We start from the raw sequence: 27,155 nt of genomic DNA on the forward strand, positions 1-27,155 counted from the left end.
TAACTAGACTATATTATCATTACTTATTGTAGTGTGCCACAACACGTTTAAATATTTACTAAAAAGTAAATATGTCTATGATTAAGTGCCCACTTGACCATGGTCCACTTCCTAAACACTGCAAATTACTGTTCTTACCCTTCTAGCAGTGAGTTATGGCAGTCCGGCTGCACTGTCAGTACAGGCCTCTGATCAATTGTCCTGAACAGTTAACCAGATAAAAGGAAGGTTAATTGGAGACAAAGTTCCACCACAGTTTTGAACACATCAGACAGGGAGTTAATGATTGTATAATGAGATAACCAGTGTTCTGCCCATGCCACCTCTGACACGGCAGGCCAGGGGCATTGTGTTGGGGTCAATTGGATGGGCAGTCAATAAAATAAGACATTGAGGAAGACTGGGGCCTGGCTGACATTGCCAAGCTTGATCACCCCACTGATAGATTGGGACACAAACCGAGTAGTTGGGGGGGTTGCACTTGGTACTTGGTCAGCAGACTCAACTGATACCATTATGACATGATTATATTCATTCAAAACTTAATTTCAAGTGGATAGCCTCACAGACACACAGTAACCAGCCTGGCAGTTTAGGATTGTTGGGGTCCAGATCGTTCTGTAGCAATGTAAACATGGCACATATTGCATGGGAGCACATAGAGTCCACAAATAAATGATTTCTGGGAGTATCAATCAAATCCACAAAAACTCTACCATGGAAATTCACTTATATCTTACAGCATAACACATGGAACAAATTCCAAAATCCACAGTGAGCACTACTGATCCACCTAGAGAGAGAGAAAAATACAAAATCAGTCAGCATGAAAACAGGACACTGACTCTGACCTACAAATCCTGGCAGAAGACAATGTGGTTCTCTCCCAGCATGGGGTCCCAGTCCTTTCTCCGCTCATTCGTGTCGGAACGACCCTCTGCGACCTCCGGGAGTCAAGGGTGATCAGAGCTGATCGAAGTTGGTAATGAAGAAGTCTTTACACTTTTGTCTTGTAATAATAAAATATATTTTTGATAAAAGACCACATGCTCGATCCCTTAAACCCCTGACATGGAACCTCCCCCTCCCCCACCTCCCCACATTGTGTCGGTATTGATCTTCACTCAAGAGGCTCTTTAATACCTGGGGTCTCTGGCTTGCCTTCTGAAAACACATCCTGACAAGTGATGAGACGGCCTCAATGGCCCAACAAGGAAGAGACGATGGTGGAATAATGGAGTTTGGTTAATGAAACATCTGTTAAAAAAAATAAAAAGATGTGAACCATTAGCTTCAACACCTGCCACAAGGGGCTTGAGAAAAAGGAGGTGCACCAATCCACAGCCTAGTTAGCGGCCTACAGCAGCAGTGTCTGAACCTGAAGGCTGCCTGCCTCCAATGACACCACTGGGACTGGCAGCACAACCCCTGCAAACATACATGCAGGGTACTCCGACCGTCCCGTGGCACACACTACACTTTTCCAAGTCCTTGATACCGGGCCATTGGAGGATTTGGTGTAGTCCAGTTCATTACAGATGCACTCATCCGTCTGCGCAGACCACATTCAGCCTGTTCAGTAGCAGCTATGACAGAACTCAGGAGTGGCACCCCTAACCGATGGGAACAGAAAGACCAACATATTCTGGGCTGAGCTAACCAATTTTATATTGAGGATTCACAAAGGGTTCAACTTGAGATATAGTATGTTTTACTACTGGGAACCTTACCATGAAGGTTTTATTTTATGTTTTTTCTATAGGCCCTCTGATAATTAATGTTTTTTGTCCTCATGGACATCATGGAGAAATTCTAATTCAAAAGAACTGTATTTGCCAACATAATTATGATTCAATCCTTCTCTCTCATATTACACATTAATAATGTGTATAGTATTAATAATCCAATTATTACTCAAGATAAATCTGTTCTGACCGTACTTTTAAAACCGCACCTTATTCTGCTGAGCTATTCAGCACTCCTGTAAACTGATCTCGCCTATGCCCTCTGGCTTATCTCTTTTAAACGAGTTCACTGCATCATGTCTGCACTTGTCACCTCTTTATTTTTCAGTAATCACACTTCTGCACTTTTGTATTTCTTAAATTGTAATTTGAATTAATGCTTAATTTGAATGTTGTACTGAATTGTATCGCTGTACTTTTGTATTGCATCTGCCAAGAAATAACACACACACACACAGTTAGGTCCATAAATATTTGGACAGTGACACAATTGTCATCATTTTGGCTCTGTATGCCACCACAATGGATTTTAAAGGAAAAATTTAATTTGAGGGTAGAGTTACATCCAAATTGGATAAACGGTGTAGGAATTACACCCATTTGTATATGTGGTCCCCCGAATATTAGGGGCTGAAAAGTATTTGGACAAACTAACATAATCATGAATTAAATTGTGAGATTCAATTGAGGCTCCCACCCCACCCCCCCCCCCCCCCCCACACACACACAGTGAAAATCAGGCATTAAGACTCAAGAAATAAAACATTAGTCAGGTTAACCAGTCACTTTTTTTAGGTTTAATAGAAAAAACAAAAACTATTACAAAAAGAAAATTAAAACATTACATAATATTTACAGCTGAAGCAGTATTATTGAACTTTACACAAGGTCATATAGGATAATTGTTTCCTTTATTACTTGTTATTGCATTTCTTAAGTAGAAGGAGTATACAGGTAATCCGTGAGAAGCTACCACTAGTGAGTTTATAACCAGGTTTCAACAATCCATGTAATTTATAGGACAGTGACAGAAGTTCTTAGTGATATTGTGAAAGGGTATGGCTTGGGGTGGTTCATCTGTGCCACCCGACTCTACTTTATCAGTGCTTTACAAATATCTGCTGAGAACCAAGGAATCCAGGAGAGTCTGGGTTCATTTTTACTAATGATCAAAACAACTATTTAGATACAGTCTATAACGAACATTTGCGGATATCTTTTAGATTTTTGGCATGGATACATCTGTTCCCTGGTCTTATGTAAATGCCAATACAAATTCCTTTTTCACCCCTTGACCTCGAGGTCTTAAGGCTACTGCACGTGCCAATGCATTCCTCTTACCCATCAGTTACCATGTGTGCCAACCAATCCCATGTCCCTTCAGGGAAGGGCTGTGTTCTGTGGTGCCACTGGACATCGATTTATAGATATGAATGCATGTTTCACAACCTACAACAATCCCTATTGCTACTGAGAGGCAATCGTATTTACACAAAGTAAATATTATTCATTCAAATGTGTGCACCCAGATCACAATATTTTTCAAAAGTGACAGGGAGTAAAACTCACAGGGTAACCAGTGGTGTAAGACAAATTTTTTTTGCGGGTTTTCTCAAGCCAAGTGGGCATGTGCACATTGATTACAACAATTATTATTGCCAGTTTAGAAATGTGTGAAGATGTTAAAATTAGAAAATCAGGATTTCCCTTTTTCTACTGAAAGTACACCGACTAACTTCAGCCCCTTTCAGTCTAGCATCCTAAAAGCCAGGTTGGCCCTAGTCAAGTCAAAACATGGTCTCGAGGATCAGACCCGGGAGAATCCACTTTCACAAGACAATCAGAACCCGGTTTGCTCAAAAGTGGGTCATAACCTGGGTTGATGTGCTTGTGTGCAAGGGACTTCAGTCACATGATTTCCATCCTGCATTAGTCTCAGACAGGATCAGAACACTTTCACTTTAGTTCTTAGCTGTTCCGTTTGGGTTTCCATATAGTTCACTGAACACATGGAGGACTATTCCTCCACCAGGCCTCTAATCACACCCTTTCTTTCTAAATCAGCTGTGAATTGTCTGGAACAGTGGGCTCCATCATTTTTAGGAACTGTAACGTAGCATTGATCACCATGTGCAGCACAATAAAGAATGGGAGTGGCAGTATCTCTCTCAAAAAACAAAAACATGAAATTAAATGATTTCAGATAAACCAGACTAGTCTCAATGATAGGGCCCTGGCTCTTATGGCAGGTAAAACAACTAACCATTTTCATCCAAAAGGTATTTTCAGGAATATATAGGTTTTATGGCTTATTGGTTAAATATTTTTATATTCTGCTTGTTACATGGACTGCACCCCCCTACCCTACTTAGTCTCTCAGATTTTCAGTCACACCAGCAGTGTTTAGCATCCCAAACCCAAGACATGTGATCAAGCTCCACTGAGAGCACCAGATACAACCATTAAAGCACAGCATAGACTGGGAGAGTGAAACTGAAACTCACCGACAGGCCAAAATTAAAGGACTGGCCTGGGCCTCAATTAATGTTAATCTTTGGTATGTCAAAGTAAGTCATAGGCAGAGAAATGCAATTCTGAAGTGATATATATTTAAGTGCATGCTGCATCAAGAAATAAAAGGAACCAACAAAAAACAGGCAGTTGGAATTATGCAGCTGTCCAAGACTGTATACATGAAGTTCCTCTCGGTAGAAAGGACATTAGATTTTCTACCTTCATTTTAGAAAACAATGCTTTCGCAAATCAACAACTGAAAACAAAATTCCCCCCCCCTTTGTTTGTCATAAATGGAATGGTTTTGCACTAAAAGGTGATCAACTTGTGGACTGGCGTCCCGTCCTGGGTGTATTCCTGCATTGCGCCCTATGCCTGCCGGGATGGGCTCTGGGTTTCCCGCGACCGAAGAAGGATGGATGGGTGAACAACTTGATGTATTCTGTGGCCTATTGAAAGAATGTAGATTTGGAGTTGGCCTGTAAAATTTCCTATAGGTTTTTAGGCCGGATTGAATGTCTTTTTAATTGATAAACCGTTCTTATTACTTTGTAAAGGGAATAACTTTTTTTTTTTTTAAACATTACTTCCTTTAATCTTTCTTCCTCATAAAAAAAACATCTAGAAACAAACAGGCTCATAAAATGAAAAACAGTGCGAGTTATTGTGTTAAAACCCTTTAATAGAGTAACATTGTATCAGTAACAAACAAGGAAGTAAATTAATAGCCTGGAGTTTGGCATTTCCTGATTTTCTTTACGAAACCTTTATAAAACAATTTGTTTTAACACTGTGTGGAAGTTTCTTAGCACTGCTCTATTCATTAGTGCTAGGAGAAAAATATTGGTTAGGATTCCATATTGGTTTGGCTTTGGAGTGAAAAGTGTTTTGATAGTTTTTTTCCTACTCTTAATTGCCTGTCCTCTTGGTCAAGTCTCTCTAACAGGCCAAAGATATGCCAATTTGACTCAACCGTTTGATTTGGGAGAACGGACTGCCTTAAAAAAAAAGGATGTACACCATCGAGAAGAAAATCATTTCTTTCACGTCAAAATGCAGCTGTTTGCATCAGATTTTTCAGCAATAAAGCATGGCAGTGCTGTTACGCAAAACTAATATAATAACTTGCAGTATTTGCAGTATATCAGGCTACATTTTCAGTTGCTTCTAGACTATGAACTGACATTGATATTTCTCCAACAGAAAAAAATAAATAAGTGTGTGTGTATATATATACACATCATATACAAAAAATAAGACCACTACACTGTCTGCAGAATTGACAGTTCAATAGTAAAAATAATAGTTAACGAGAGCAGCATATTCATCTTTTCCGCATCTGCTTTAACACCACGTAAGGCTTATTTTTAGCGTAAAGGCAGCACCTTACCATAGACCTGATTGCCAGAAGTCAATGTTAAAGATTCACAGCAGTACTTGGACAGGACATGGAGTGTGACTTGATCCCCAGTATCAGTAACCATGAATTTTTTTTTTTTGTTCCAATTTTGCACACTTCGAAAACCAGCAAATACTAAGGAAAGGATTCCAGTTTTTCCATCATGCAAAAAATAATAATTAAAAATGCCATGAGCAGGGCAGTTCCATCTACATACGCACCGGAAAAACAACAAAAACAAGGCAACTTTTGATTCTTCAGGAAAGCGACTGACATTTAAAAGTTTGCTAAACGGGAAGTTCAGTGTGAATGAATGGACTTGTTTGCAGTATCAGTGCTTGCAGAGACCTGCATGAATACAAAAGGTCCAGCTTTCGAAAAAACAGCGGCAATGTCTCCAGCAACCTTGTTAAACACCACCTACATGGCGGAACATAGGAATTTGCACCCTGCATAATCACCATGGCTGCAACATTGTCATAAGATGCAGTTGCATTTGTGAGATTGTTATTCTTCCTGGTGCCCTGTGACAAGATTAATGTGTTACCAACACTGCAGCATTTTCAATTTCGGGCAAGACAATCACAACGACAACAACAACAACAACATTGTCACTGTAAAAGGTATCATTCCCCACAGGGTGCTCTATTTGCAATAATGTAAATTGACCAAAATCGTCAGTTGTTACAGACACATTGAATATATAGGTCTTTTAAATATGCCCCTGTAAATTAGTGTCATGCGTGCGCACGCACGCACACAGATTAACCTCTCAAGTGCTTGATATGTGAACATGTGTAGCACACTACTGGAATGCACTAAGCAATAGCAGTTTTTCAGGCTGTGGCTGAACTGCATTACAATATTTAAACACTTATTTTCAAGCACTTTCCCCACAAATCCTTTTTGAGAAACCAGTACATGAGGAAACGGCTCAGCGTTTAATTGGGATCCTACTGCTGCAAAAACTAATTCTCTGGTGGATGTCTGGAGAAAACAGGCATACTACCGAGGTAAAGAGGTTCAGTGCGGTCAACTCGTATCAGGGCTGTCGCTCTGGCCCATTCAGCCCCATCTAGCACCCTTGAAACACTAAAAAGGAAGGCTGGTCTGTGTCATGAGAACAGACGGATACAAGAAACCCGTGCAACAGCAAGAGGCCTGGAACACAAAAAAATGTTTAATGCCAGGTTTGTTTTTGTAACATCCCCCATCCAGGGCCCCTCCACTCACTCTACTAGAACTAGGTGCTCTAGATGAAGATACTGGGTCATGTCTATCCAAACAGAGAGCACCTCCAACTGAAAGATGAAATATTATGCTTGAGCTGCTGTGGATTGGCTGAGAAAAACAAACAAATAACCACAATAAAAATAAAAAAAATTCTAATAAAGGAAAACACTGTTTCTAACCCTTTCGTTCAGGATGCCAGCTCAGAGGCGGCTCTTAAACCAGCTTCTGCGCTCTGTAAATGGGCGCGTCTGCCTCGGCTTGGTTGCGGCCCATGTTTCTACGTGCCCCGGGCTGGGGGTTCTCACCTTCATGGTCCATCTCTTTTAAGTGCATCTCCAGCAGCAGCAGCTATAGAGTCCCTCTGCATGTCTGCATCGGAGGGCTTCCTTGTTACACTGTCATGCCCCCCCACCGGGCTCCGGGGTCATCTTTTGACTTTTGCGTCTTCTTTAATTTTCCAGATCATCAGTTCCATGCAGGCGCAGGCGTCCTCGCTGGAGTCGTGTCCCTCCACTAGTCAATGACAAGCAAGGTAACACGGTCAGGAATTGACAGCATACACACAGATGTGTACAGACACAGACGCAACATCTCTGCATGCCTCTAATCTGCTTTTTTCAAAATGTTTCAAATCAATAACTGTTAGCCATCTCCGCTCAAAACAACATCCTCTTACCAGCACCGCAGAGACAAAGACGTTAAACACAAGTCCCCTATGATGCACATGTAGTCCCTGTCACCATTGCAAGCTGACAGCATGAGATTCAGTGAGAATCGTAATGCTACTTTTTTTCATTTCATTTTAGTTCTTCTGATCTAAAGTTTATACCACCTCTAATAGAAAAGGAACAATTCTTCATTTTAAAATCCCAGTTCAGACATGCCATTGCAATGGTTTTTTTTTTCCCCCTCACACACACCCTAAGGCATCACATTGCGTTTCTTCCTGCAAAATTGGAAATTCCTGTAATCCAGAAATGTAATACTAATCTCATTTTTTGTGATTTTGAATGCAGCTCTCAGCTTCTGCATTTGCAGTTTAGGTTTATGCTGTCATTTTGTTCTCTTTTTGGTGCTAATACTGAATGACAGACATTTGTATAATCTAAAACGCATCTCTGCAATCTATGAAGTCCGCACCACAGCAGAAAAACAATAAAAGATGGTTATAACTCAAGCTTGGAATGCGACTCCCATTTCATTGGCAAATTAGCTGGGTACCAGCCTTGAATCAAATGTTCCCCATATTACCCAAATGAACAGGACAGTGCATTTTAGAAAACTAATGAATTGTGTGTGTGTTTATTTTGTAAAAAAATAAGAAGAGACATGCATCTCGGATTTCAGTTCCTGACATTATGCACAAATTAAAACAAAAATCAGGCCTGTTACTGTTAATACCCCTCCTTGTCATGTTATAACTTCGCAATCTTGCCACCCTTACCATTGTCCTGAATGATGCGTTTGAGGTAGTCGGCCATGAGGGTGCGCAGGGCCCGTTTGTAGGGCAGTCCCAGCCGGTGGGGGAAGACAATGGCGGTGTCCACAACTGTGCTGTGAATCAGCTGAGGAGAAACAGAACACAATAGGGTCCCTGTTAGGGCTGGGTATTGCCTACAACCTCATGATACGATACATATCACGATACAGCAGCCATGATACGATGTGCATCACGATACATGTTGATTTTGAATAAGGCTAAGGCTTAACATGTTTTCAGATTTTTGTGCAGAAGCAACAGTTGATCAACATGCTGAGGTTTCAGAGCACTACTCTGAGCTGTAACTATGTCTCCAGCGGTGGAGAACACCCTCTCTGTGGCTACACTTGTACCTGGGATGCAGAGGGTATTTCTAGCTAAGTTAGACAGTAAGGGGAAAGCAGCCTGGTGCTCTGTTTCTGTATGTCACGCCCCTTACGCCAGCGCAGCTGGTCAGGTTCGTTTTGAATACGTGTGCTGCTCCACCAATAGGATTGGTGGGATTCTGCAGATCTGCGTCACAATAACTGGACCACTTTGCTTTCAAGGTTTCAAGTAACACACATTATATATTTATAATATGTATTATATAAAACAATACGCAAACATGTATCAGCAATTCATCAGCTTTGTATTTTAGTTTTAAATCATTTTATCGTGTGGAATTGGTGTTGTTTTGGCTTAATCTGAATTCATTTTCGTTGTTTCTTCTCAGATCGGAAAGATTATGTTTTCGATTATTATTGTATTGTACACGTGCGTTTTGAATAAAACCGCAGTATATTAAACTCTCTACATGTACACTACTCTGAATTGAAACTAGTTATGACACTTTTGACTCGCAGCAGTGCTGTGTGGGGGATGGGTTCAGCCGTGTGGCGCCAGCGTCTCTGCACTGGAATCCCTGTGTAAACAGACTGACTCAAAAATACTCACAAATTTACTGGCACGCCTCTTATTTTCACGCTTATAACTGCCAAGTTCCAATCGATTTGCTAAAAACAACTACAGATATGTAATATAGACAAGCACTTGAATATAGCCGTCACTTACATGATATACGCTGATTTATTTACATTTTTTAAACATGAGGTAAAGGGAATAAATGTGTTTATTTATTTATATTGGGCCGTTTCTATAGCGCATTCAGACTCATATTGGTGAAACCGTCTACTTTAAATTGATATGCAGTTTATTTGTCAAATCATACTTCTAGTAGTGGGACTTTTCCCTTAAAGGAGGGGTGCGACCGAAATTTTCGGTGCTGCCTGGTGGAAAAAATGGCTACTGCAGACACGTTTCAAATGTTATATTAAACCTGTGCAGTAGTAATTTTATTGATACAGACATTGAGTATATTGTTGTATCAGTCATGTTCGATTGAGAACATGAGCAAGTTATGATAATCAGAGAGAGTAATATACATGTTTAATTCTCCCATTGAGGAAGAAATGTGCATAGGTGATGTTTCTTTTTCAAAACTGCCGTCACAGCATTTGCTGCCGTATCGATACAGTAGCATCTGCATCGATGCGCACATCAGCAAGGAGTACATCACGATACATTGCCATATCGATTTTTTGAGCACAGCCCTAGTCCCTGTCTCAGTCACACAGTGTGGTGCATCTCAGCCCCGGCCCTGGAGTTTCCCAGCATTTTCAGAGTTTGTTTTGTTCCAAAAGAGCTCTTTATTTTTAGACTAAATGGTTTAATTGAAGCTTTTGCCTTTGTTGCCATCTGTTGAACAGTTGAAACCGTTCCATTAATGAGTAGCTATTTAAGTAGCTGGGACAAAATCTCAGAGACACAGGTGAACTCCAAGAACAGAATTAACATCCACTGACAGTAATATAGACCTGTATGTATTTGTGTTTAGTGCAGAAATGGCTTACATAACAGACACCGAGACATTATGGGCTTTCAAAGCTACCTCGACCTAAACTGAAAGAAATTTAAAAATGAACTGGGGCATCCAAACTAGTACCAACTACTATTGTTAATAACGGGAAGGTCACATTTATTATGCAATATTCTTTCTTGAACTGATTCTTTAATTCGATTCCTTTAATGTCAAAAAAATCATTCCAGCTGCATTTTTTTTTAACCTTGCTCTTTGTTTAGTAATTCTAACATAAAAACAACAGCAGAGCTTTGAACATTGTGCTTGAATGACAGAAAACAGCGACAGCTTCTAATATCTAACGGGAGAGAGAGGTTGTAGTGCTCTGAAGGCAGTCGCTTGTGAAGGAGTTTCAGTGAGACACTCAATGTCTTGATGACACGGCAACAACTGCGAGAATGCAAGGAGTCATCTGACAGTTAAGCTAAGCAGCAAAGCAGCTTAATTTCTCATTCTTAGACTTTGTCATTGCTGTCTCTTTCACACAACAATGTAGGATTACAGCCACACAGTCCTCCCCAAAGTAATATGTCAGGTGAAGGTAAGACATAAAACACTAACCAACCCCCTCCACACTCACTAACAGAGATTCATTAAAATGTATATCCATTGTCATTATTCACAATTCAATTTTGTCATAATTTAAAGGGGTCATTTTAGTGAGCAAAAAAAAAAAAATGCAGTTGCAACACCTGTTAAACTAACATTGTAGCACTTCCTGGTCAAGAAAGGCTGGGACTTTTAAAGACAGGTTTTGTCATGCAGTGTCGTTTTGTGACCAGGAAGAATTTATTGTGTGAAGAGCTTGCCAGAAGGGAACAACAACAAAAAAGTTAAAAGACACACAGCCATTTGATGGAGAAAATAGTGTAAGGATGTCAACTATGGACAGCTGTACTCTGAACAGTTTAATTTTGCACTTTAAACCTGGTTTTACCAGTTTTGTAGTGGTTTCCTCACTTGCTTTCACTGTTATTTACAATAATCTACCCTGAGATACCCATGTAGAACTATAGTAAACATCCCATGGAAAAACAATAGTAGGGTAGCAACAAGTGGGGAAGCATCAGACTATGTAGCCCAGCATGCCACTGCTTGGCCTGATATCCCCAGGTTCACATTCTCATGCCTCCATCAGTGCTAGGCTTACCTTCAGTGCTAGCAGATCACTCTCCAGACTGTGGCCAATGAGGATGGACTCAGCACTGAACATACTGAGCAGCACCGCCTGCACATCCCTAATGGTGATGGTGGTGTTCTGCAGGTCCTCTTCCGTAACCCCTGAAAATCTACACAGATACACACCCAACACCAGGATTTAAAGTGACACTGAATTCACAAGACTGCTGATCATTTTAAACTTACTTTACTTAAAGTTAAGTAAACCCCCAAACCACCCCCACCCCACCAGTGTTGGTGGTAACGCGTTACTAAGTAATGCGTTATAGTAATGTAATTACTTTTTGTAGTAACGAGTAATGTAACACTGTATGGTTCAAAAAGGAGTAATAATAATATAGTTACTGATTAAAAAAAAAAAATCTTGTTACTGCATTACATATTGTAACGATATGGCCTTTTCGTTTGCCTTTTGTTATTGGAATTTATCACTAACTACACGAATAATGGAGAGGACGCAGGGTTCAACACGAACAATATGAACTTTACTGAGCACAGTGTTACTTCAGGCTCCTCAAACACGCTACCCTCCCACACTCTCCACTCTAATACCCCGTTTCCACCGGCGGACACGTCCAGACGCAACCGCCCCGGATACTTTGACGAGTATTTTCACTGGCTTAAGCGTGTCCAGGTTTTGTGGACGGTTAACTATCTGCTGCCAGACATGGCCATAAGTGTCCATCACGCCCACTAATGAAATGCTTCGCTTTCAGAAGCAGAGATGTGTGCTTGACTTGTAGACAGACAGGGAAGAGATCAGCTACATTATGTCGGAAGATATAATCTCAAGTACCGTGTGGGATCATGAAGAAATTACAGTATTATTAGCAGCATGGAGTGAAATCCACGCACAGAAACAATGACTGCTTACAGTTAATATTCAAGTGTATTAAAAATTTGCCGAACACAGATTTCACAAGACCCCAGTGCAGTGCTGTGACTCGTTATAAATAAACTGAAGGATAATAAATCGGAGCGGTAGCAGCCGATATTATGAACAACTGGACTGTGTTTCAGGCTGTTGTATAACAGCCCCGCAAAGACAATCAGTATGAAGGCGAACACGATTTAGTTAATGTGTGCCGATTTACAAGTTAAATGAATGCATAAATAAATCCAGCGGATCTGGGTTTCCATCTAAAACATTAAAGACTGGTTTAATAAATGCATCCTTATGCAAGTCCATAAACGCCTGAAATGTGCACACTTTAGTTGTAACCTGCTGTATTGTAGCTGCTGTACTTTATGATCATGAAATGTGTGTATTATGTTTCAACTGTAACTTGCCCTGGTTAAAGACGTCTGCTAAGTACATTTAAAATATTACGGCAAAAACTGCTGTATGCAGTTACAAATCTGTAGTAAGAGTAATAAGTTAAGGGAGTCAAGTTGTGCCATTTAAAATACATATCTACGAGCACATATCTTGATGATGATTACAATAATAATAGTAAATAGCAAATATTTATTTTTATTGTTGCACACGGAAACGGTTTCTTACGGTAACGTAATGCTTGTCTGAATATAATGTCTGTACACATTTAGCTCTTCCTAATATCTCTTAACAGAAACTTATTTATAACGCAGTCTCCAATCATGTAAAGCAGAAAGAATAAAATAGACACAAAAGTCCTTTCCACATCAGGCTCTATCGCTCGTAGTGTTGCTTTCTGTCTTGTTTTTAAAACGAAACACAAACCAAACCCAATCAGTCTGCTCCTCCCACAACAGGGGACAGACTTCCGACAATGGCCTGGTTTTCCTGTGGCACTTTATAAAAACAACGAAAGATAACAGTATATTTCTGTCATTATTCGACTGCTTGTATTGGTGTAACTTTGTAATTGTTTTGTTAGGTCGTGCAACGTTTGGGGGTGTAATGCAAAGTCATCTAAAAGTAAAGTAACTAATTACTTTCCCCAGCGAGTAATAAATATTGAGTTTTATATGAGTAAAGAGTACAATGTAATATATTACTTTTTGTAACGACCCCAACACTGCCGCCCACAGAGAAGAGCTTGGTTTTCGTTAATCGATTCAGGAAAACATCATCAAGAAACAAAGAGTGCAGTGTATCACCCAGACACTGCCTAGATTAGGCCGTCCCTCCAAACTGAGCAGGAGAGAAAGGAGAAAACTGCTTAGGGATGCCACTGTGAGGCCAACGACAACTTTGAAACAGCTACAGAGTTCATCGGCAGTAGAAGCATGCGGCCGTAGCAATCCTTGATCTTTTAAAGGTGGTAACGGTAAGGTATCATCTGCTGCTGTCTGTACTTAGTATGAAATGATACACTACTTAAATATGTATTGATTAAAAATGGTGGGGCAATACCCTAATGTCCCTTACATCCTTATTACAGGCTATTCACAGCTTTCCCCACAGAAATAACACCAAGCTCAGAGGAGCTCACAATGCATTTTGGGGGGGCTTTACCGTGTGTTGTAGTCCACGACTTTGCTGTCTGGTTTGACAAAGGTGTCATAGATGACCCTCAGATCAGAGTTGATCACCGTCACCCTGGTCAGCTCCAAGCCCTGCTTCGTATAGCACTGTAATAAAAGGAACAGTGAGTGCTAGTTGGAATGCAGTGTTGGTCAGCAATGGGAGTTTCCTAAACAGATCAAAAACATAAAAGCCAACAGCTGAGTGATTGAGAGCAACAGACTTGGTTTGTTTTTTGAAATTCAAGGGACTTGAAGAAAGTCTACTTCACTCTATCATGCCAGGTAATTACTTCTGACTATTCTGAGCACGTTAACCCCTCCTCTCCCACAGGGGAAAAAAATAAATAGCGATGAGAGGCCCGACTCACACTGATCTACCCTGACATGAAGAGAGCTGTGCTATGGGATGGGCTGACAAATGTTAATAAAGTTTCAGGTACGATAGCTGCAGTAGGCAGTGGAGCCCACGGGACTGGCTCCTCACCATTTCGCAGTCCAGGGCATACACCCCCGGGTTGCCATCTGCAGGGGTGGACTTGCTAAACGTTGTCATGAAGCCGTCCAGGTTTTCTTTCCTTCCATCCTGCACGTGTTGCTGAAAGAGAAAAAGTTCCTGCTTCAAAAACTATTTCCGTCCCATCCAATCAGCTCCATCGGAACTATAAAGCACTCTTGTACTGTGTGGTTTCATGTCGGGGTGTACAAAAACTTTCTGGAGGCTTTTATCTCACTCTTTGTGGTAGGTGACAAAGAGGAACCAAACACTACATGAAGAGGAAGGCTATGATAAAGGCCTACACTGCCCTCTTGTGTTCCTTCATGAAATTATCGAGTTAACGCCACATAGGACAGTGGTCTCCAGTCCAGGTCCTACAGAGCTCCAGGCCTTTAGGTTTTATACGGTGCCTGTCAATCAAAGGTTAATGCTTACCAGAATCCTATTTAATTCCACAACTCATTTGTTCATTTCAGTATTACAAGCTTAACTTGTAACTTGGAAAATCAGATTATCTCCAGGAATCTCTCCAAGAAAATCCTGCAGCAGGCAGAGAAGTTATCGCTGCAGTGAGTTATGTGAAGCTTTGAATTGCTGCCCCATACTAGGTTCAGCTGCAGACATCTCAAATTAGTCTTGGATCTCGACAATAGTTACCTATAATTGGTGATTGGATAAATAGTATTTTATACACAAAGTGCCTCCGCAACTCTGGATTTTTTTTAATGCATTTATGTAGTCTAATTATTAATATGTTTGCAGTGCATTAGGGCCATCAGAATGATTTAGAGGTAAATATACTGTAGGAAGTCTAGGAGTCCTAAGCTCCTGGTTCTAGTCATTCTATCCATTATGTAGTACTTGGGCCTCTTGAGATACAGTCTGGCCTTTGAGGAGAAGAAAATGCTCTGATGAGATGTTATTTTCAAGTAGAAATGGAAAAAATAGAAATGTGTGCTACTGGTACACAGAGTCATATTTCACTGTAGCCTTTGCTATTCCTAAGTTCTTGGTGAGAGATCAGACTCCTACCTTGCACACTTGGCATCCCGGAGAGCCCACGGCACCAGAGCAACAGCTGTACTGCATCTCCCACCCGCCTGGTGCTGCAAAACAGACAGAAGAGTCAGTAGAGCAGCACTAAACTCTACAACTCCCACACAACACACCAATCACAACCTAGGGCCAAGACCTCCTCTCAATAAGAATGCCGAAGTGGATTTCAAACCTGATTTTGAACTCCTCTCCTGTTAAATCTGTTAAAGGTGAGCTTTTGTCATCTATTTACCTGTATTCCTATTTTGGTAAGTAAATGTGAAAATTGTGTCAGAAGATAAACAGCAAGGTTTTTTTTGGCATTATTTGTAAACCCAAGAAGCAGCCTCCCACACTTCACGTGTAAATGTTCCTGCTACACTTATTTCGGGTTATGTGCAATAAAATACAAAAATGAATTGGAATTCTACACAGTGCATGCCAGAACCATAGCCAACAACCTACAAACCTTAATGTGCCATTCCTTCTACAGGCAATATCTCACTATCCAATAAGTCACCACACAAAAATTTAGAAATCATTTGGCATACCCAATAACATCAATATAATATACAATGTCTCTTGCAATATCTACCATCAGTTTAAAATGATGATTTATTTTGTATTACTTTATTTTGTTAATTTAGTTAATTCTTTCATCTGCTAAGACATCTAATTATTATTAATAATATTAATAATTACTGGAAACCCTTTCACTGCAAAATAAGAAGCAACTACACTCAATAACAAAATTTACATTTTCACTAAAGAAGCTATGTGGAGAAATTAACTAGGATATTCAAAGTTACCCATGAGAAGTACATATAGTAACGGGATTACGTAATAAGACCAAACAAACCTCTATGTCTGCGCAGTCTCCCCCAGTGGTGGTTACACTCCTCCCTACGGACACAGTTCCCAGTTGGGGTGATCATGTACTCGGCCCCACAGCGGCAGCACACCTTGGTGAAGGCTAGGGAGAAGGAAAGAGAAAGTGTGAGCAAATATTATTTTGTACCTTGTATGGGAGGCCTTCTAAGCCTGTATTTTGTATTAGTAACTAGTAGTAGACACTAATGATGACCTGAGGCTGTGATGTTGAATTTGAGTGCTTTAAAAAATATTTTTAAACAATTGCCAAATAACCTTTATCTTGTCTATAGAAATTAAAGTTGCTCAGGACTGAAAGAAAATGTTTTTCTTTTGGTTATCACACTTGAACAATAAAAATAAAGCTTCCTTCATTGTGAGCCCATAGTCAAAACCTTTTGAATCTGATTAAATCGCCGTTTTACAAAACACTAACGCCAAGGACAACATCAGATTTTAAAGACTCTGAAGAGATTGGCAAAAGCAGGGTGAGGAAAAGGCACTGGTGATCATTCAGTCTCAAATACATGGAATTGAATGGCAACACTGCACATTTAAAATCACACACATCCATTTGCGAGGTGGGGACTGAAGAGACTCACAAAAGGTGTGTGTAATGAAAGCAGGTATGATCTTACGGTCTGTGGTCTTCTTCTCGGTGGTATTGTAGAGCAGGGCCCGACTTGGCTTGTCTGGGTTGGGGCGGGGGTACCCGTGCTCTTGCAGCTGCTCCTCTGTCATGAGGTACTCCGTCATTTTCCTGTACAGTGTCAGACCTGCACAGCAATTCAAAAGTTATTAATGTACTGTACAGATCAGCAGGGATACACGGACTCAGGGACACAAATGAAAATTGGGCTTCAAGGCATTCAAGACGGGAGACATTTCTTCACACATAGAGTTGTTAAATCTGGAACAAACTCCCCAGCGATGTGGATGAAGCTGAAAATTCGGGAACATTTACAATCAGACTGTATAGGATCCTTGGACCACTTTGTTATTAATGGACAACAAAGGAGCATGATGGGACAAATGGCCTCCTCTAATTTGTAAACTATGTTCTTATTGCTGCTGGGGGTGAGGACTCTGTACATTTGATTTTTCCATATTGTAATTACTATAGATTTTCCCTGGAATACTTTCACATTTACCTCACTCTTTCTGGGTATTCCAATTATCTTTCCTTTCACTCCTCATTAGTAAAAGGTGACAGGGAGCAGTGTGGAATATGATCGCATAAGGCACTTTACCCTCCATTCAAACCAGATAGAGAATTCCCTGAGGGAGATAAATATCAAAGTACTAGATTTTTGAAATGCTACACAAGCTCCGTTCATATAAAGCCCATGAGGCTTGTAGAGGACAGAGAGATAGTCACCAGTCAGTTCCTCCTCCTGCGGTCTCCCTGATCTTTTGATGGTGAAACTAGTCTTAGCTGCCATTTTGCCCCCCAGCATCTCTTCATGCGAGAGTGTCTTCTTGTTACTACCCACTCTGGGGCTCTCTGGAGGAAAGAGGACAGAGATCACACAGTTTAATAGTCAGCCATCAAATTACACACAGAGCAAAGCTGATCACACCATCCAAAGACATATGCGCTTCAAATAGTAATTATCAACATTTCTACTTAGGAAAGAGGGTCTGCGACACTCTTTCAGTGAGAATCTAACTTGAAGCGAGAGGACAAAGTTAACACTGAACTATCTTTAAAAGACCTAAGGTAGGTTCTTTCCATTGGAAGCACTGTAGCAATCTGATGCGTTTATAATACAAAAGCAAAAAACATTTAATGGCTGCCTTTGCTTTATCTGAGGAAGCGGTTTAGAAAGGTCACATGGGACGCACTGTTTGCAGGCGACACGGGGGAATTGCTTTGACTCCTAAGCTTCTTCAACACATTGACGGCCACGTTCAAATAGATATTGCGACTGCTGCTCCTGTTATACACCACTTTCTCCTCTTCCAGAGCCTGTAGGAGGGGAAGACAGAAGGAAACAGGTTAGTAAAGAAAACCAGACACCGATAACCCCCATCCCCCATTCCCCCCCGATCTTCCACCCAACCATGTGGCAAGAAAGACTTTTTAAAGACCTTCTCAAAAGCCTCCTCCTCGGACGCGCAGAACTTGAGGCATTCGTCTATGAAGATGTTGAGGTATCTCTGGCGGACGTTGGTGGGGACTTTCGCACCAAACTCTGTCGGAATGACCGGCCGCTTTAAACTCGAACTCTGAGAACCAACAGAAGACGCGTGTTATACCGCCTTCACCTGGCGCAAATGTAGTAAACATGAAACAAGACTGATTACATTTAGTTTCACTTTTCACATAGGAAAATTCAAACTGGAGGTATAACAACAGTTTACAGTAGTAAAACAAATGGTGCCTGGGTGGACCTGGGTGCCCCTTCCAGATTGTACCTCACCTTGCACCCTGTGTCTTCCTGGTAAGGATCTGGCTCACTGTGATAGAGCAGTTACTGAAAATACATGGTAGCCAGGTGCAGTGATTTCTGATTACCTTTAAAGTGGGGGTGTGTGCCACCCTCCTATGCACTGTAGTGTTGGAGGTCTTGGAAGGCATGGCAGCAGAAGTGTGTGCCTTTACTGACAGGGAGCTTGATCCAGACCTGCTGGGGGAGGCCACAGAGCTGCCTGCCTTCTTTCCTTCTACTGGACCTGTATTGAGGGGGGGGGGCAGGGGGGGACGACATAGAAAGTGAAAATAGCAGCCCTAATTCACTGGAGGAAAAACTAAACGTACAGAGGTCTACATTCACAGCTACATTAGATGCTGCCCTTATAGAAACAGTATTGGTGGATCACGCCTTTGTTACAGAAAAAAACATAGCACCACTGACCATATCAGGTGGTGGTGTGCGGTATGTGAAAGAGCTATTGACTAGCAGGTTAGTTTTGTGCCACCTCTAAAAAGCAGCATAGTTTACAGCTACCCAAATTCAGCAATGGCAGAGTTTGATGGGTCGTGTGGTGCCAACACAGAAGGGCAGATGCCTACCCGTTCTGGCAGCCGGGGCGGAGGGGCCGGGCCGGTGCGCGACCCTCTTCTTCTCTCCTGGGTAGGCGGGCATAGCAGCAGCTGTTTTGACAGCTGCGGCCAGCTGTACCGCCTGCTGCTGTGCTATCTGCATGCGCTTGTAGCAAATCTCCTGGGCAGTGGGCCTCCTGTAGGGTCTGATCACTGATTTGGGAGCAACCTCAGTCTGAAAGGCAAGAGTTTCTTTTCAGATCAATATATTCTCACAAGAAATAAAAATAAAAAACAACAACATTGGGTTGACTAGAAGTATTTAACATTTGCTTTTGTTAAGAAACTCACAAGCTGCACTATTGATTCTGTAAGACTCTAACCACATACATCTGTGTACTGTATAAAGGCTGGTTGTCACACACACCAGGAACCCGTTCACAGACCTCACTTACATCTCCTTTGGTCACAAAATGGGAAACTCTCTTCTTCTGGCCTGGGAAGAGGGTGGTTAAAGTGCTGTCTGTGCTTGTGTCCTCCACTGGCTCTTTAGGGGCCTAAGGCACAGAAAGAGAAAGAGAGACGCACACAGCAGGGGGTCAGCAACAGGGTGATTTCTGTCAAGGTCAATAATGCCTCGGTTCCATTGGCTTAAGCGTCCGTACCGTGCCGGACGCGTCCATTCTCAGACGCGTCCCAGAGCTTTTTTTGCAAAACCAGGCCGTTGTGAAGTCCGTCCCTCTTATGGGAGGAGCAGCGACTGTGGGTTTGGTTTGTGTTTAGTTTTAAAAACAGAGACAGAGTATAACACTACAAGCGATACAGCCTGATGTGGAGAGGACTTTTGTGTGCATTTTATTCTTTGTGCTTTACATGATTTTAAACAGCATAATAAATACACGTTTCTGTTAAGAGATATCGGGAAGAGCTAAACGTGTATAGAGAACATTATATTCAGACATGCACGTACCCATAAGAATAGGTTTCCATGCGCAACAATAATACTAAATCGCAAATATGTATTGTTATTATTATCGTCATAATTTGTGCTAGTATACATGCATTTTAAACGGCACAGCATGACTCCCTTAATTTATTACTCTTTCTGCAGATTTGTAACTGCAAACAATACTATTGGCCATATTATTTATAATTTACTTATCAGATGTCCTTAACCAGGGCAAGTTAGTTAAAACAAAATACACACATTTAACGATTAAGTATCCAGCTACAATATAGCAGGTTTAATTTAACTAAAGTGTGAGGGTCTCAGTCATGGAGTTAATGGTCGCATTTATTAAACCAGTCCTAATGTTTTAGAGGGAAACCCAGATCTGCTGTATTTATTTATTCATTAATGTATCTTGTAAATGGGCACACATTAACTGAATCCTGTTCACCTTCATACTGATTGTCTGCGGATTGTCCTGCACACCATTCACAAAACACAGCCTGAAACACTGGCCAGCTGATCATATTAATAACATCGGCTGCTACGATCCGATTATTATCCTTCAGTTTATTTTAACTAGTCACGGCACTGTACCGGTCCTGTGAAATCCAAGTTTTTATTGCACTCGGATATTAACTGTAAGCAGTCATTGTTTCTGTACGTGGATTTCACTCCATGCTGCTAATAAAACTGCCATTTCTTCGTAAATGCACACGGCACTTTTCCGACACAATGTATCTGATCTCTTCCCTGTGTCTGCAAGTCAAACACACACCTCCAATTCTGAAAGCGAATCATGTCCTCAGTGGGCGGGATGGACGCTTACGGACTCGTCTAGCACCAGCAAGTTAACCGTCCACAAAACACGGACGCGTCCAGATGCTTAGCCAGTGGAAACACCAGTTTAAGTGTCCGGGGCCGGACGCATCCAGTGGAAACGGGGCATTATAGATCAAACTGAGCCACACTAAAGCTGTTATATAAAATAATAAGTCAGGAAATGGAAAGACAAAATAAAAATCAGTCAGGCAGCATAGGAAGTTATGATTGCTGAAAGAGTGCTTACTACAGGTAAAAGGACAGCATATGCATTATTGTAAGAATCCAGCTATCCCATTTTGGAAGGGACACCACAACACCAATTCAAAGGCTAAACGGAAGCAGCATTTTTTTTTTTTACTTTAAAGAGAGCCTTGAGACTTGACTGTGGTACTCCAAGCATCCTAAGGTTAACCACTTGGAACATGCATGTGTAAGTAAATGGGACTACCTTTTATTTTGTTTTTCTGGCAAAAGAGACCATTGTACCAAGTTTCATAATAAAGCTTTTATCTGGGCTCAGTTTAACATGATGCATGACTGCAAGTGTTGTACCTGCTTGGTTTGTCTGCCCTTGTCCTCAGTTTTCACATCCTTGGATTCGTTGAATATCCTCAGACACTCCTCCATGGGATCCGAGTCATAGTCCAAATCCAGCTGTAGGCCAGAGTAGTCCGCCTCGTTCTCTGGCTCCTCGTTCTCCGATGAAGAGGAGGAGAACTCTGAAGCCTTCCGCTTGCTGCTGCTCTTTGTCACTTCCTTAACATGTTGGCAAGGGCGGCGGCAGCTGCTGCTGCTGCTGCTCGAGTCCCCCTCCTCCTCTTCGTCCTGATCCTCTTCTGCACTCTCATCTCCAAATAGATCGGCGTGACTCAGGGTGCGTTTTTTCACCTTGGCCACGTGGGGTGCTTTCTCCTCCAGGGAACGGCTTTTCTTCACGTGGTCTTTGCTCCCCGTTTTCTTATCCTTGACGCCTCCGCTGCTGCTGCTGCTGCTGCTGCGCTGCAGTTTCCCGTTGTTCAGCTCTTTGTGTTTGGAGAAGTCCCTCGAGTCCTTTCTGTTCTTGTCTCCCCTCTCCAGGGCCTTACCCGTCCTGTTGCCCTTTTTGGCATGGATGTCCCCTGCTCCTTTATCCATCTTCTTCCCCTCTGCTTTGTGCTTCCCTACTTTCCCACTGCCTCCCTCACTTTTCTTGAACTCCTTCAAACTCCTCTCTTTGATCTTCTCCTGTGCTTTATCTCTCTCCTCTAATTTCTTTCCCTCATGTCTGCCCTTCTTGCAAGCTTCCTTGTTTGGGATCTTGGCCTGCTCTGCTTTCCTTTCGATTTTGTCCTTCAAATCAGTCTTTTTGGAAGGCTTCTCCCCATTCCGAGCTCTATCAGTTTTTATGCTTTTCTTCTCAGGCACTTCACAGGAGAGCTTTTTCTCTACACCCCTGTCCTCTAGCCCCCCCTGATCTGGGCCCTCAGTATCCTCAGAGTCATACTGTGCTGAGGCCACCTCTTTCCTGTCCCCGCCTGACCATTTGATCCCAGGCCAACACTTGCCCACGTCATCCGGGACGCTACTTCGCCGCAGTCTGCTGATGGGACTGGGGCGATACTCTGTTCCATTTTCATCGTCTGATTCTGAAAAGCTGAGGGCTGCACTGTACTTCTGGGAGTCAACTTGCTGCCGGGGTTTCTTAAAGGTTGGGATGTAACCCTCTTCTGGTGTTCCTGTCTCGTGGTGCCGCTTGCCTATTTTTTGGTCCTTGGCACCCTTTTTACTCAAAGGTCGTGCCGAATAGTTGGACAGTGGGTCGTACTCCAGGTCAGTGGAGGGTTTGGAGTTGTCCAGTGTGTATTTGTGATGGGCGGCAGGAGGAGGGGCAGGCTTTTTGATGGCTTTTTTGGGGACAACAGTGGGGATGTATTCCATAGAGTTTCCTTGGCTCTTGCTGTCGGAGTCCAGGGTGTACTTGATGGAGCGTGGGGTGGGGTTATAGTCTCCCGTGGAGGCAATCTGGTAGCTACCAGGGTCATACTCAAGAGAGCCAAATGGTTCCTTTGAAGCAGCCTTGTGCCCTTTGACCCCTGCAGTGGGGTCATACTCTTGGTCCCCAATGCGTGAGAGCCTCTTCTGCTCGCGTTCCACCTCGCTCTTGACTGCCTCGATGGCCTTATTGACCAGCTCCAGCTCCAGAAAGCCAGGGTCCAGAGGTCCCAAGGGCTTCTCTGGATCTCCATTTTCCTTGGATGGTCTCACCACTTCAGGGTTGTATGGGTCATAGCCTTGTTCTGCAAAGAGTAAAGAGAAAAGCACATTATTTCAACTTTAAATGAAAAAAGAAAACCGAATACATTTCTTCTCACTGAAACCAATCTTAGAACAGCAAATTATTCTTCAATACAAAGTGCCACATACCCCACTCTAGCTGTCTTCACTGACTGAGGAACACAAGCTCAAATGTTTGTAACATTCTAAATCCCATTCTAAGGTGATGGGATAGTAACAGGGACTGCTGTTGTTGCAACACAGCAAGTTGAGAACCTTCAGTTTATATCTACCCATCACTAACTATTCTTGCATCCTTGGGATATCCCGTGAGAAGGCATATCAGTGGTGAACTTGATGCAGGACACTCTGGGATGCCAATTTGATGGTCTGCCACACTTCCCAAAAAAATATACTCTGTATTAAAGAGTTGCTGCTTGTGTAAGGTTCTCCCTCACAATTTCACGAGAATATGTAGCGTTCTACTTTTTTCTAAGTTCTATCTATAAACGAATAAGTCATAGATAATAGGATTATGTAAGCATAACAAAATGTCTAGAGAGATAAGAGCTGTTTAAGTTTAACAAGGCTCAGCACAGCCACTTGTATTTGATACATCTAGGATATTGGCAAACATTTATAACTGGCTTCACTGATGTGTATGCTCAAAAAGAACTCTCTCATTCATAGCTGCGGTATAATTCTGAACCTCACAATCATTTGGCTGTTTCAGCGGATTTTATTTGTCTCTCAAAGACAACATATAGGAATACCTTGTTTCTTAAAAGCATAATTTTCCTGTCATGCATTAAAAGAACTAGAACATCACTAAATTAAAATAAATACATTGGAGATGTTCATCAGCCTATATTGCATAATTTGAATACCTGAAAAAGAGCCTTTTGGAAACTTAAGCTCATCAACAAACAATACAGTATGACTATTTTACAGCAGACCTGTAGATTTGTAATAACATGATTATGAAAAGGTACAACATAAGTCATTGTTATACAAGTTTTAAAGCCTGATTTCTGTAAACTCACCACACAAAGTGGACTTCCAATACACATTTTAACATTCCCGTTGGAAAGAATTGAGTAAGTGACACAAATGGGGTTTTCAAAATGACTTTGCCACAGTTTCACACAGAGTCATCACAATCTGGAACAAACTCCCCAGCGATGTGGTTGAAGCTCAAAATTTGGGAACATTCAAAATTAGACTGGATAGGATCCTGGATCACTTAGTTATTAGCCAAACGAGCACGATGGGTCAAGTGGCCTCCTCTCGTTTGTAAACTTTTTTATGTTTTAAGTTCTTATTTTGTCAAGTTATTTTAGTATCGAGTCATCACACAAGCTGCTTTAGACATAGTATGACATGGGTATTCTCGTATGCAATGTTTTAAAGTTCATCCTTTTAAATAAGATGAGTTCCAATGCCAGTGACACAGATGGGGGGGAGCGCAACAGCAAGAGTGTGTGGATGAAACAGCAACAGCTTCTCTGTAGCATTACAGCTCATTCTCAGAATCAGTACTAAAATATTGGGAAACTTTCGGCAAGGGTGAGAAAAGTGACCCTCATTCTTGAAATATTAACAGTAAAATGTGCAATACTGACAGTGTCAAAAGACAAAGGACACGCTATTACCACCAACAACACTCTATGCATGAATAAACACGCGTCACCCCCCCCCCCCCCAAAAAAAAAAAAAAAGAGTATTTAAGTCAAATGTGCATTTGAGTAAAAACTTTGTCTGCTGACCCACAAACCAGATTGTGAACAAACAGCAAAGGGCTATCCACACTAAACATTCAGCATGTATGGCCATTTGGTCGGCCATCAATGACTTGTTTAGATTTCGGTTTAGAAATCAGTGCTATCGCGACTGGCTGGGGATTGTACTGATAAGCAAAAGGGAATCTGAGAACAATGACTAGTAACTCATACGAGGAAGAACCGCTACGTTACGAGCAGCCTATATAATTTCGATTTATAAGACTTTTTCATCCCGTTTATCTCGATTAACAAACTGTGATTCCCAGTGCCTTCTTAAAAAAAAAAATGGGGGGGGCGGGGGTCCAGAAATTATTTGTAATGGTTCCCTTTCTTTAATAAACACACAAACGAATATCGTAATTGTTACACTTTTCATTTTGTACATCATGTCATCTCTTTCAGATAAGACATACCGGTAAATCCAATACAACAAATGCTTAAATAGATAAAAACATGCCCTTTTGTTTGACGGTGAAGTCCTTGGACTCTCTGTGGTTGGGGTTGTAAGACGCCCTTCTCGGCTTGCAGTGTCTGAAGTGACAGTAGGGTCTGTCGCACCGCTCTCCGCCGCTCTTCCCGTTACTGTTATTGTTAGCACTATCGGCGTTAAACGGGCAGTCAATCCCTCGGAAGAAGCCGGTGGATCTCAGCATCCTCCACCCCCCACCAGTCTCATAACCGCCTTGAGAAATGAACGTCAGCACGCCTCTAGCTTTACCACTTTTCCTTCTGCACAAACGACAACAATAACAGACTTCCCAGCGTCGCCATATTTAATTGGGAGGAAAAAAAAGGCCCTAAGTTGAGGCCTGTCGGCGCACCTTTTGACGTCACCGGGTACACTATACAGATGCCTGTCGACTCAATATACACTCATTATTAACTGAAGAAAGCAGGATGTTGCCCAAATTTCCAACAACCACTTCTTAACTTAAGTGTTTATAAGGAGTATTTTTTTTATTTTGTGCAATACCATGAACAACTGTTTTAAACACCCGATTCCACGTTATGGATTCGTAATCGTACAATTGAATATCAGTTGCTGTATAAGCTATTATTTCAAACTAAAGGACACTAAAATTACAGAATACAAAGTAATATGTTCAATGCACTTTATTAACAAAATACATTTAAACAGCGTATAATATTGTAAATATCAATATAATGCAATTAATTATGTGGTGACATATTGCATAAGTGGGCAGCTGATATTTATTTTTAAAATGGCATTTATATGAATATATTGATTATCTACAATTTAACATTTCTTCTGCTTGTACATTTTTTTTTTATCTTACACAACGCTTGCTAGCAGATTACAATCTATGTAAAAGGCATATGGTTACAAGACATGGACTTTTCTTAACGGATGATCTTGAGGTGACATGCCCTATAACTTCATAAGCAGCAAGAATAATGTGAATTCCTCCCTAGGCGGTGAAATGGTAAAATGTACATTGATCACACAAAGTAAAATAAAGCCTGACCTATCACTGACTGTAAAAAAATGATTGGTGTGATTCTTCAGGAATTTCTTTTGACAGAAAATAAAAAATGGATAAAAAGACAAATACATATTTATGAGCAACAATAGGTAAAAGAAAGAATGGCAGTAAATCAGACCATTCACAAACCTAGTCTTTTGTTCCATCTGTGGTCCAGCTACATTTAAGGCTTGAAAGGATATTCCCTTTTAAGGTTTGGAATATTTTAAGGTCCCAACAATGACAAATGTGTAGACCTTGCAGTATAGAAACTAGGTGTCTGGGCAGAACTGTGGTGCACTGGATTTAAAGAGCAAGAACTTGTAAACAACAAGAATGTTTGTGAGGAATGCATCTTATATCAAAGATGTCAGATTGACTTGGAGAAAATCCTGAGAATGGCATCGTCAGGTGAGGAGGACAAGACATGCTTTAATCAATCCCAACAACCAATGGGAGCAGCAGATAATGTCAGTAGTTTAGGGTTTTCAGAGATAATCACAAAGGAAATCAATAAAAAATGTGTGTAAGGTTTATTTCTTTATTTTACAACATTTATAACAAGTGTAACAAGC

The 27,155-nt window shown here is 41.4% G+C and overlaps 1 protein-coding gene across 1 annotated transcript; it reads right to left on the reverse strand.

Annotated features, from left to right (window-relative positions):
• Positions 1-2,519: 2,519 nt before the first annotated feature.
• On the reverse strand, positions 2,520-25,870 carry rexo1 (REX1, RNA exonuclease 1 homolog). Its single transcript, XM_066695193.1, has 16 exons — positions 25,554-25,870; positions 21,615-23,338; positions 19,744-19,845; positions 19,319-19,523; positions 18,821-18,978; positions 18,394-18,531; positions 18,148-18,271; positions 17,681-17,806; positions 16,941-17,078; positions 16,292-16,405; positions 15,430-15,503; positions 14,386-14,496; positions 13,891-14,006; positions 11,422-11,560; positions 8,336-8,456; positions 2,520-7,404 (listed from the first exon to the last, which is right to left on the reverse strand). The coding sequence occupies exons 1-16, from the start codon at positions 25,747-25,749 to the stop codon at positions 7,316-7,318; spliced, it is 3,675 nt and encodes a 1,224-aa protein (XP_066551290.1). The 5' UTR covers positions 25,750-25,870; the 3' UTR covers positions 2,520-7,315.
• Positions 25,871-27,155: the final 1,285 nt, after the last annotated feature.

Source organism: Amia ocellicauda, chromosome 22 (genome assembly GCF_036373705.1).
Source record: "Amia ocellicauda isolate fAmiCal2 chromosome 22, fAmiCal2.hap1, whole genome shotgun sequence".
In the NCBI taxonomy this organism is placed as follows: domain Eukaryota; kingdom Metazoa; phylum Chordata; class Actinopteri; order Amiiformes; family Amiidae; genus Amia; species Amia ocellicauda.

What these genes read in the sequence shown, in the direction of transcription:
- rexo1 (XM_066695193.1), bottom strand. Translation starts at nt 25,749, where the DNA reads ATGCTGAGATCCACCGGCTTCTTCCGAGGGATTGACTGCCCGTTTAAC. An exon ending in AGGGCAGACAAACCAAGCAG is followed by an intron (nt 19,846 to 21,614) that starts GTACAACACTTG and finishes TCTGTGCCTTAG; the next exon opens with GCCCCTAAAGAGCCAGTGGA. An exon ending in CACACACCCCCACTTTAAAG is followed by an intron (nt 18,532 to 18,820) that starts GTAATCAGAAAT and finishes GTTGGTTCTCAG; the next exon opens with AGTTCGAGTTTAAAGCGGCC.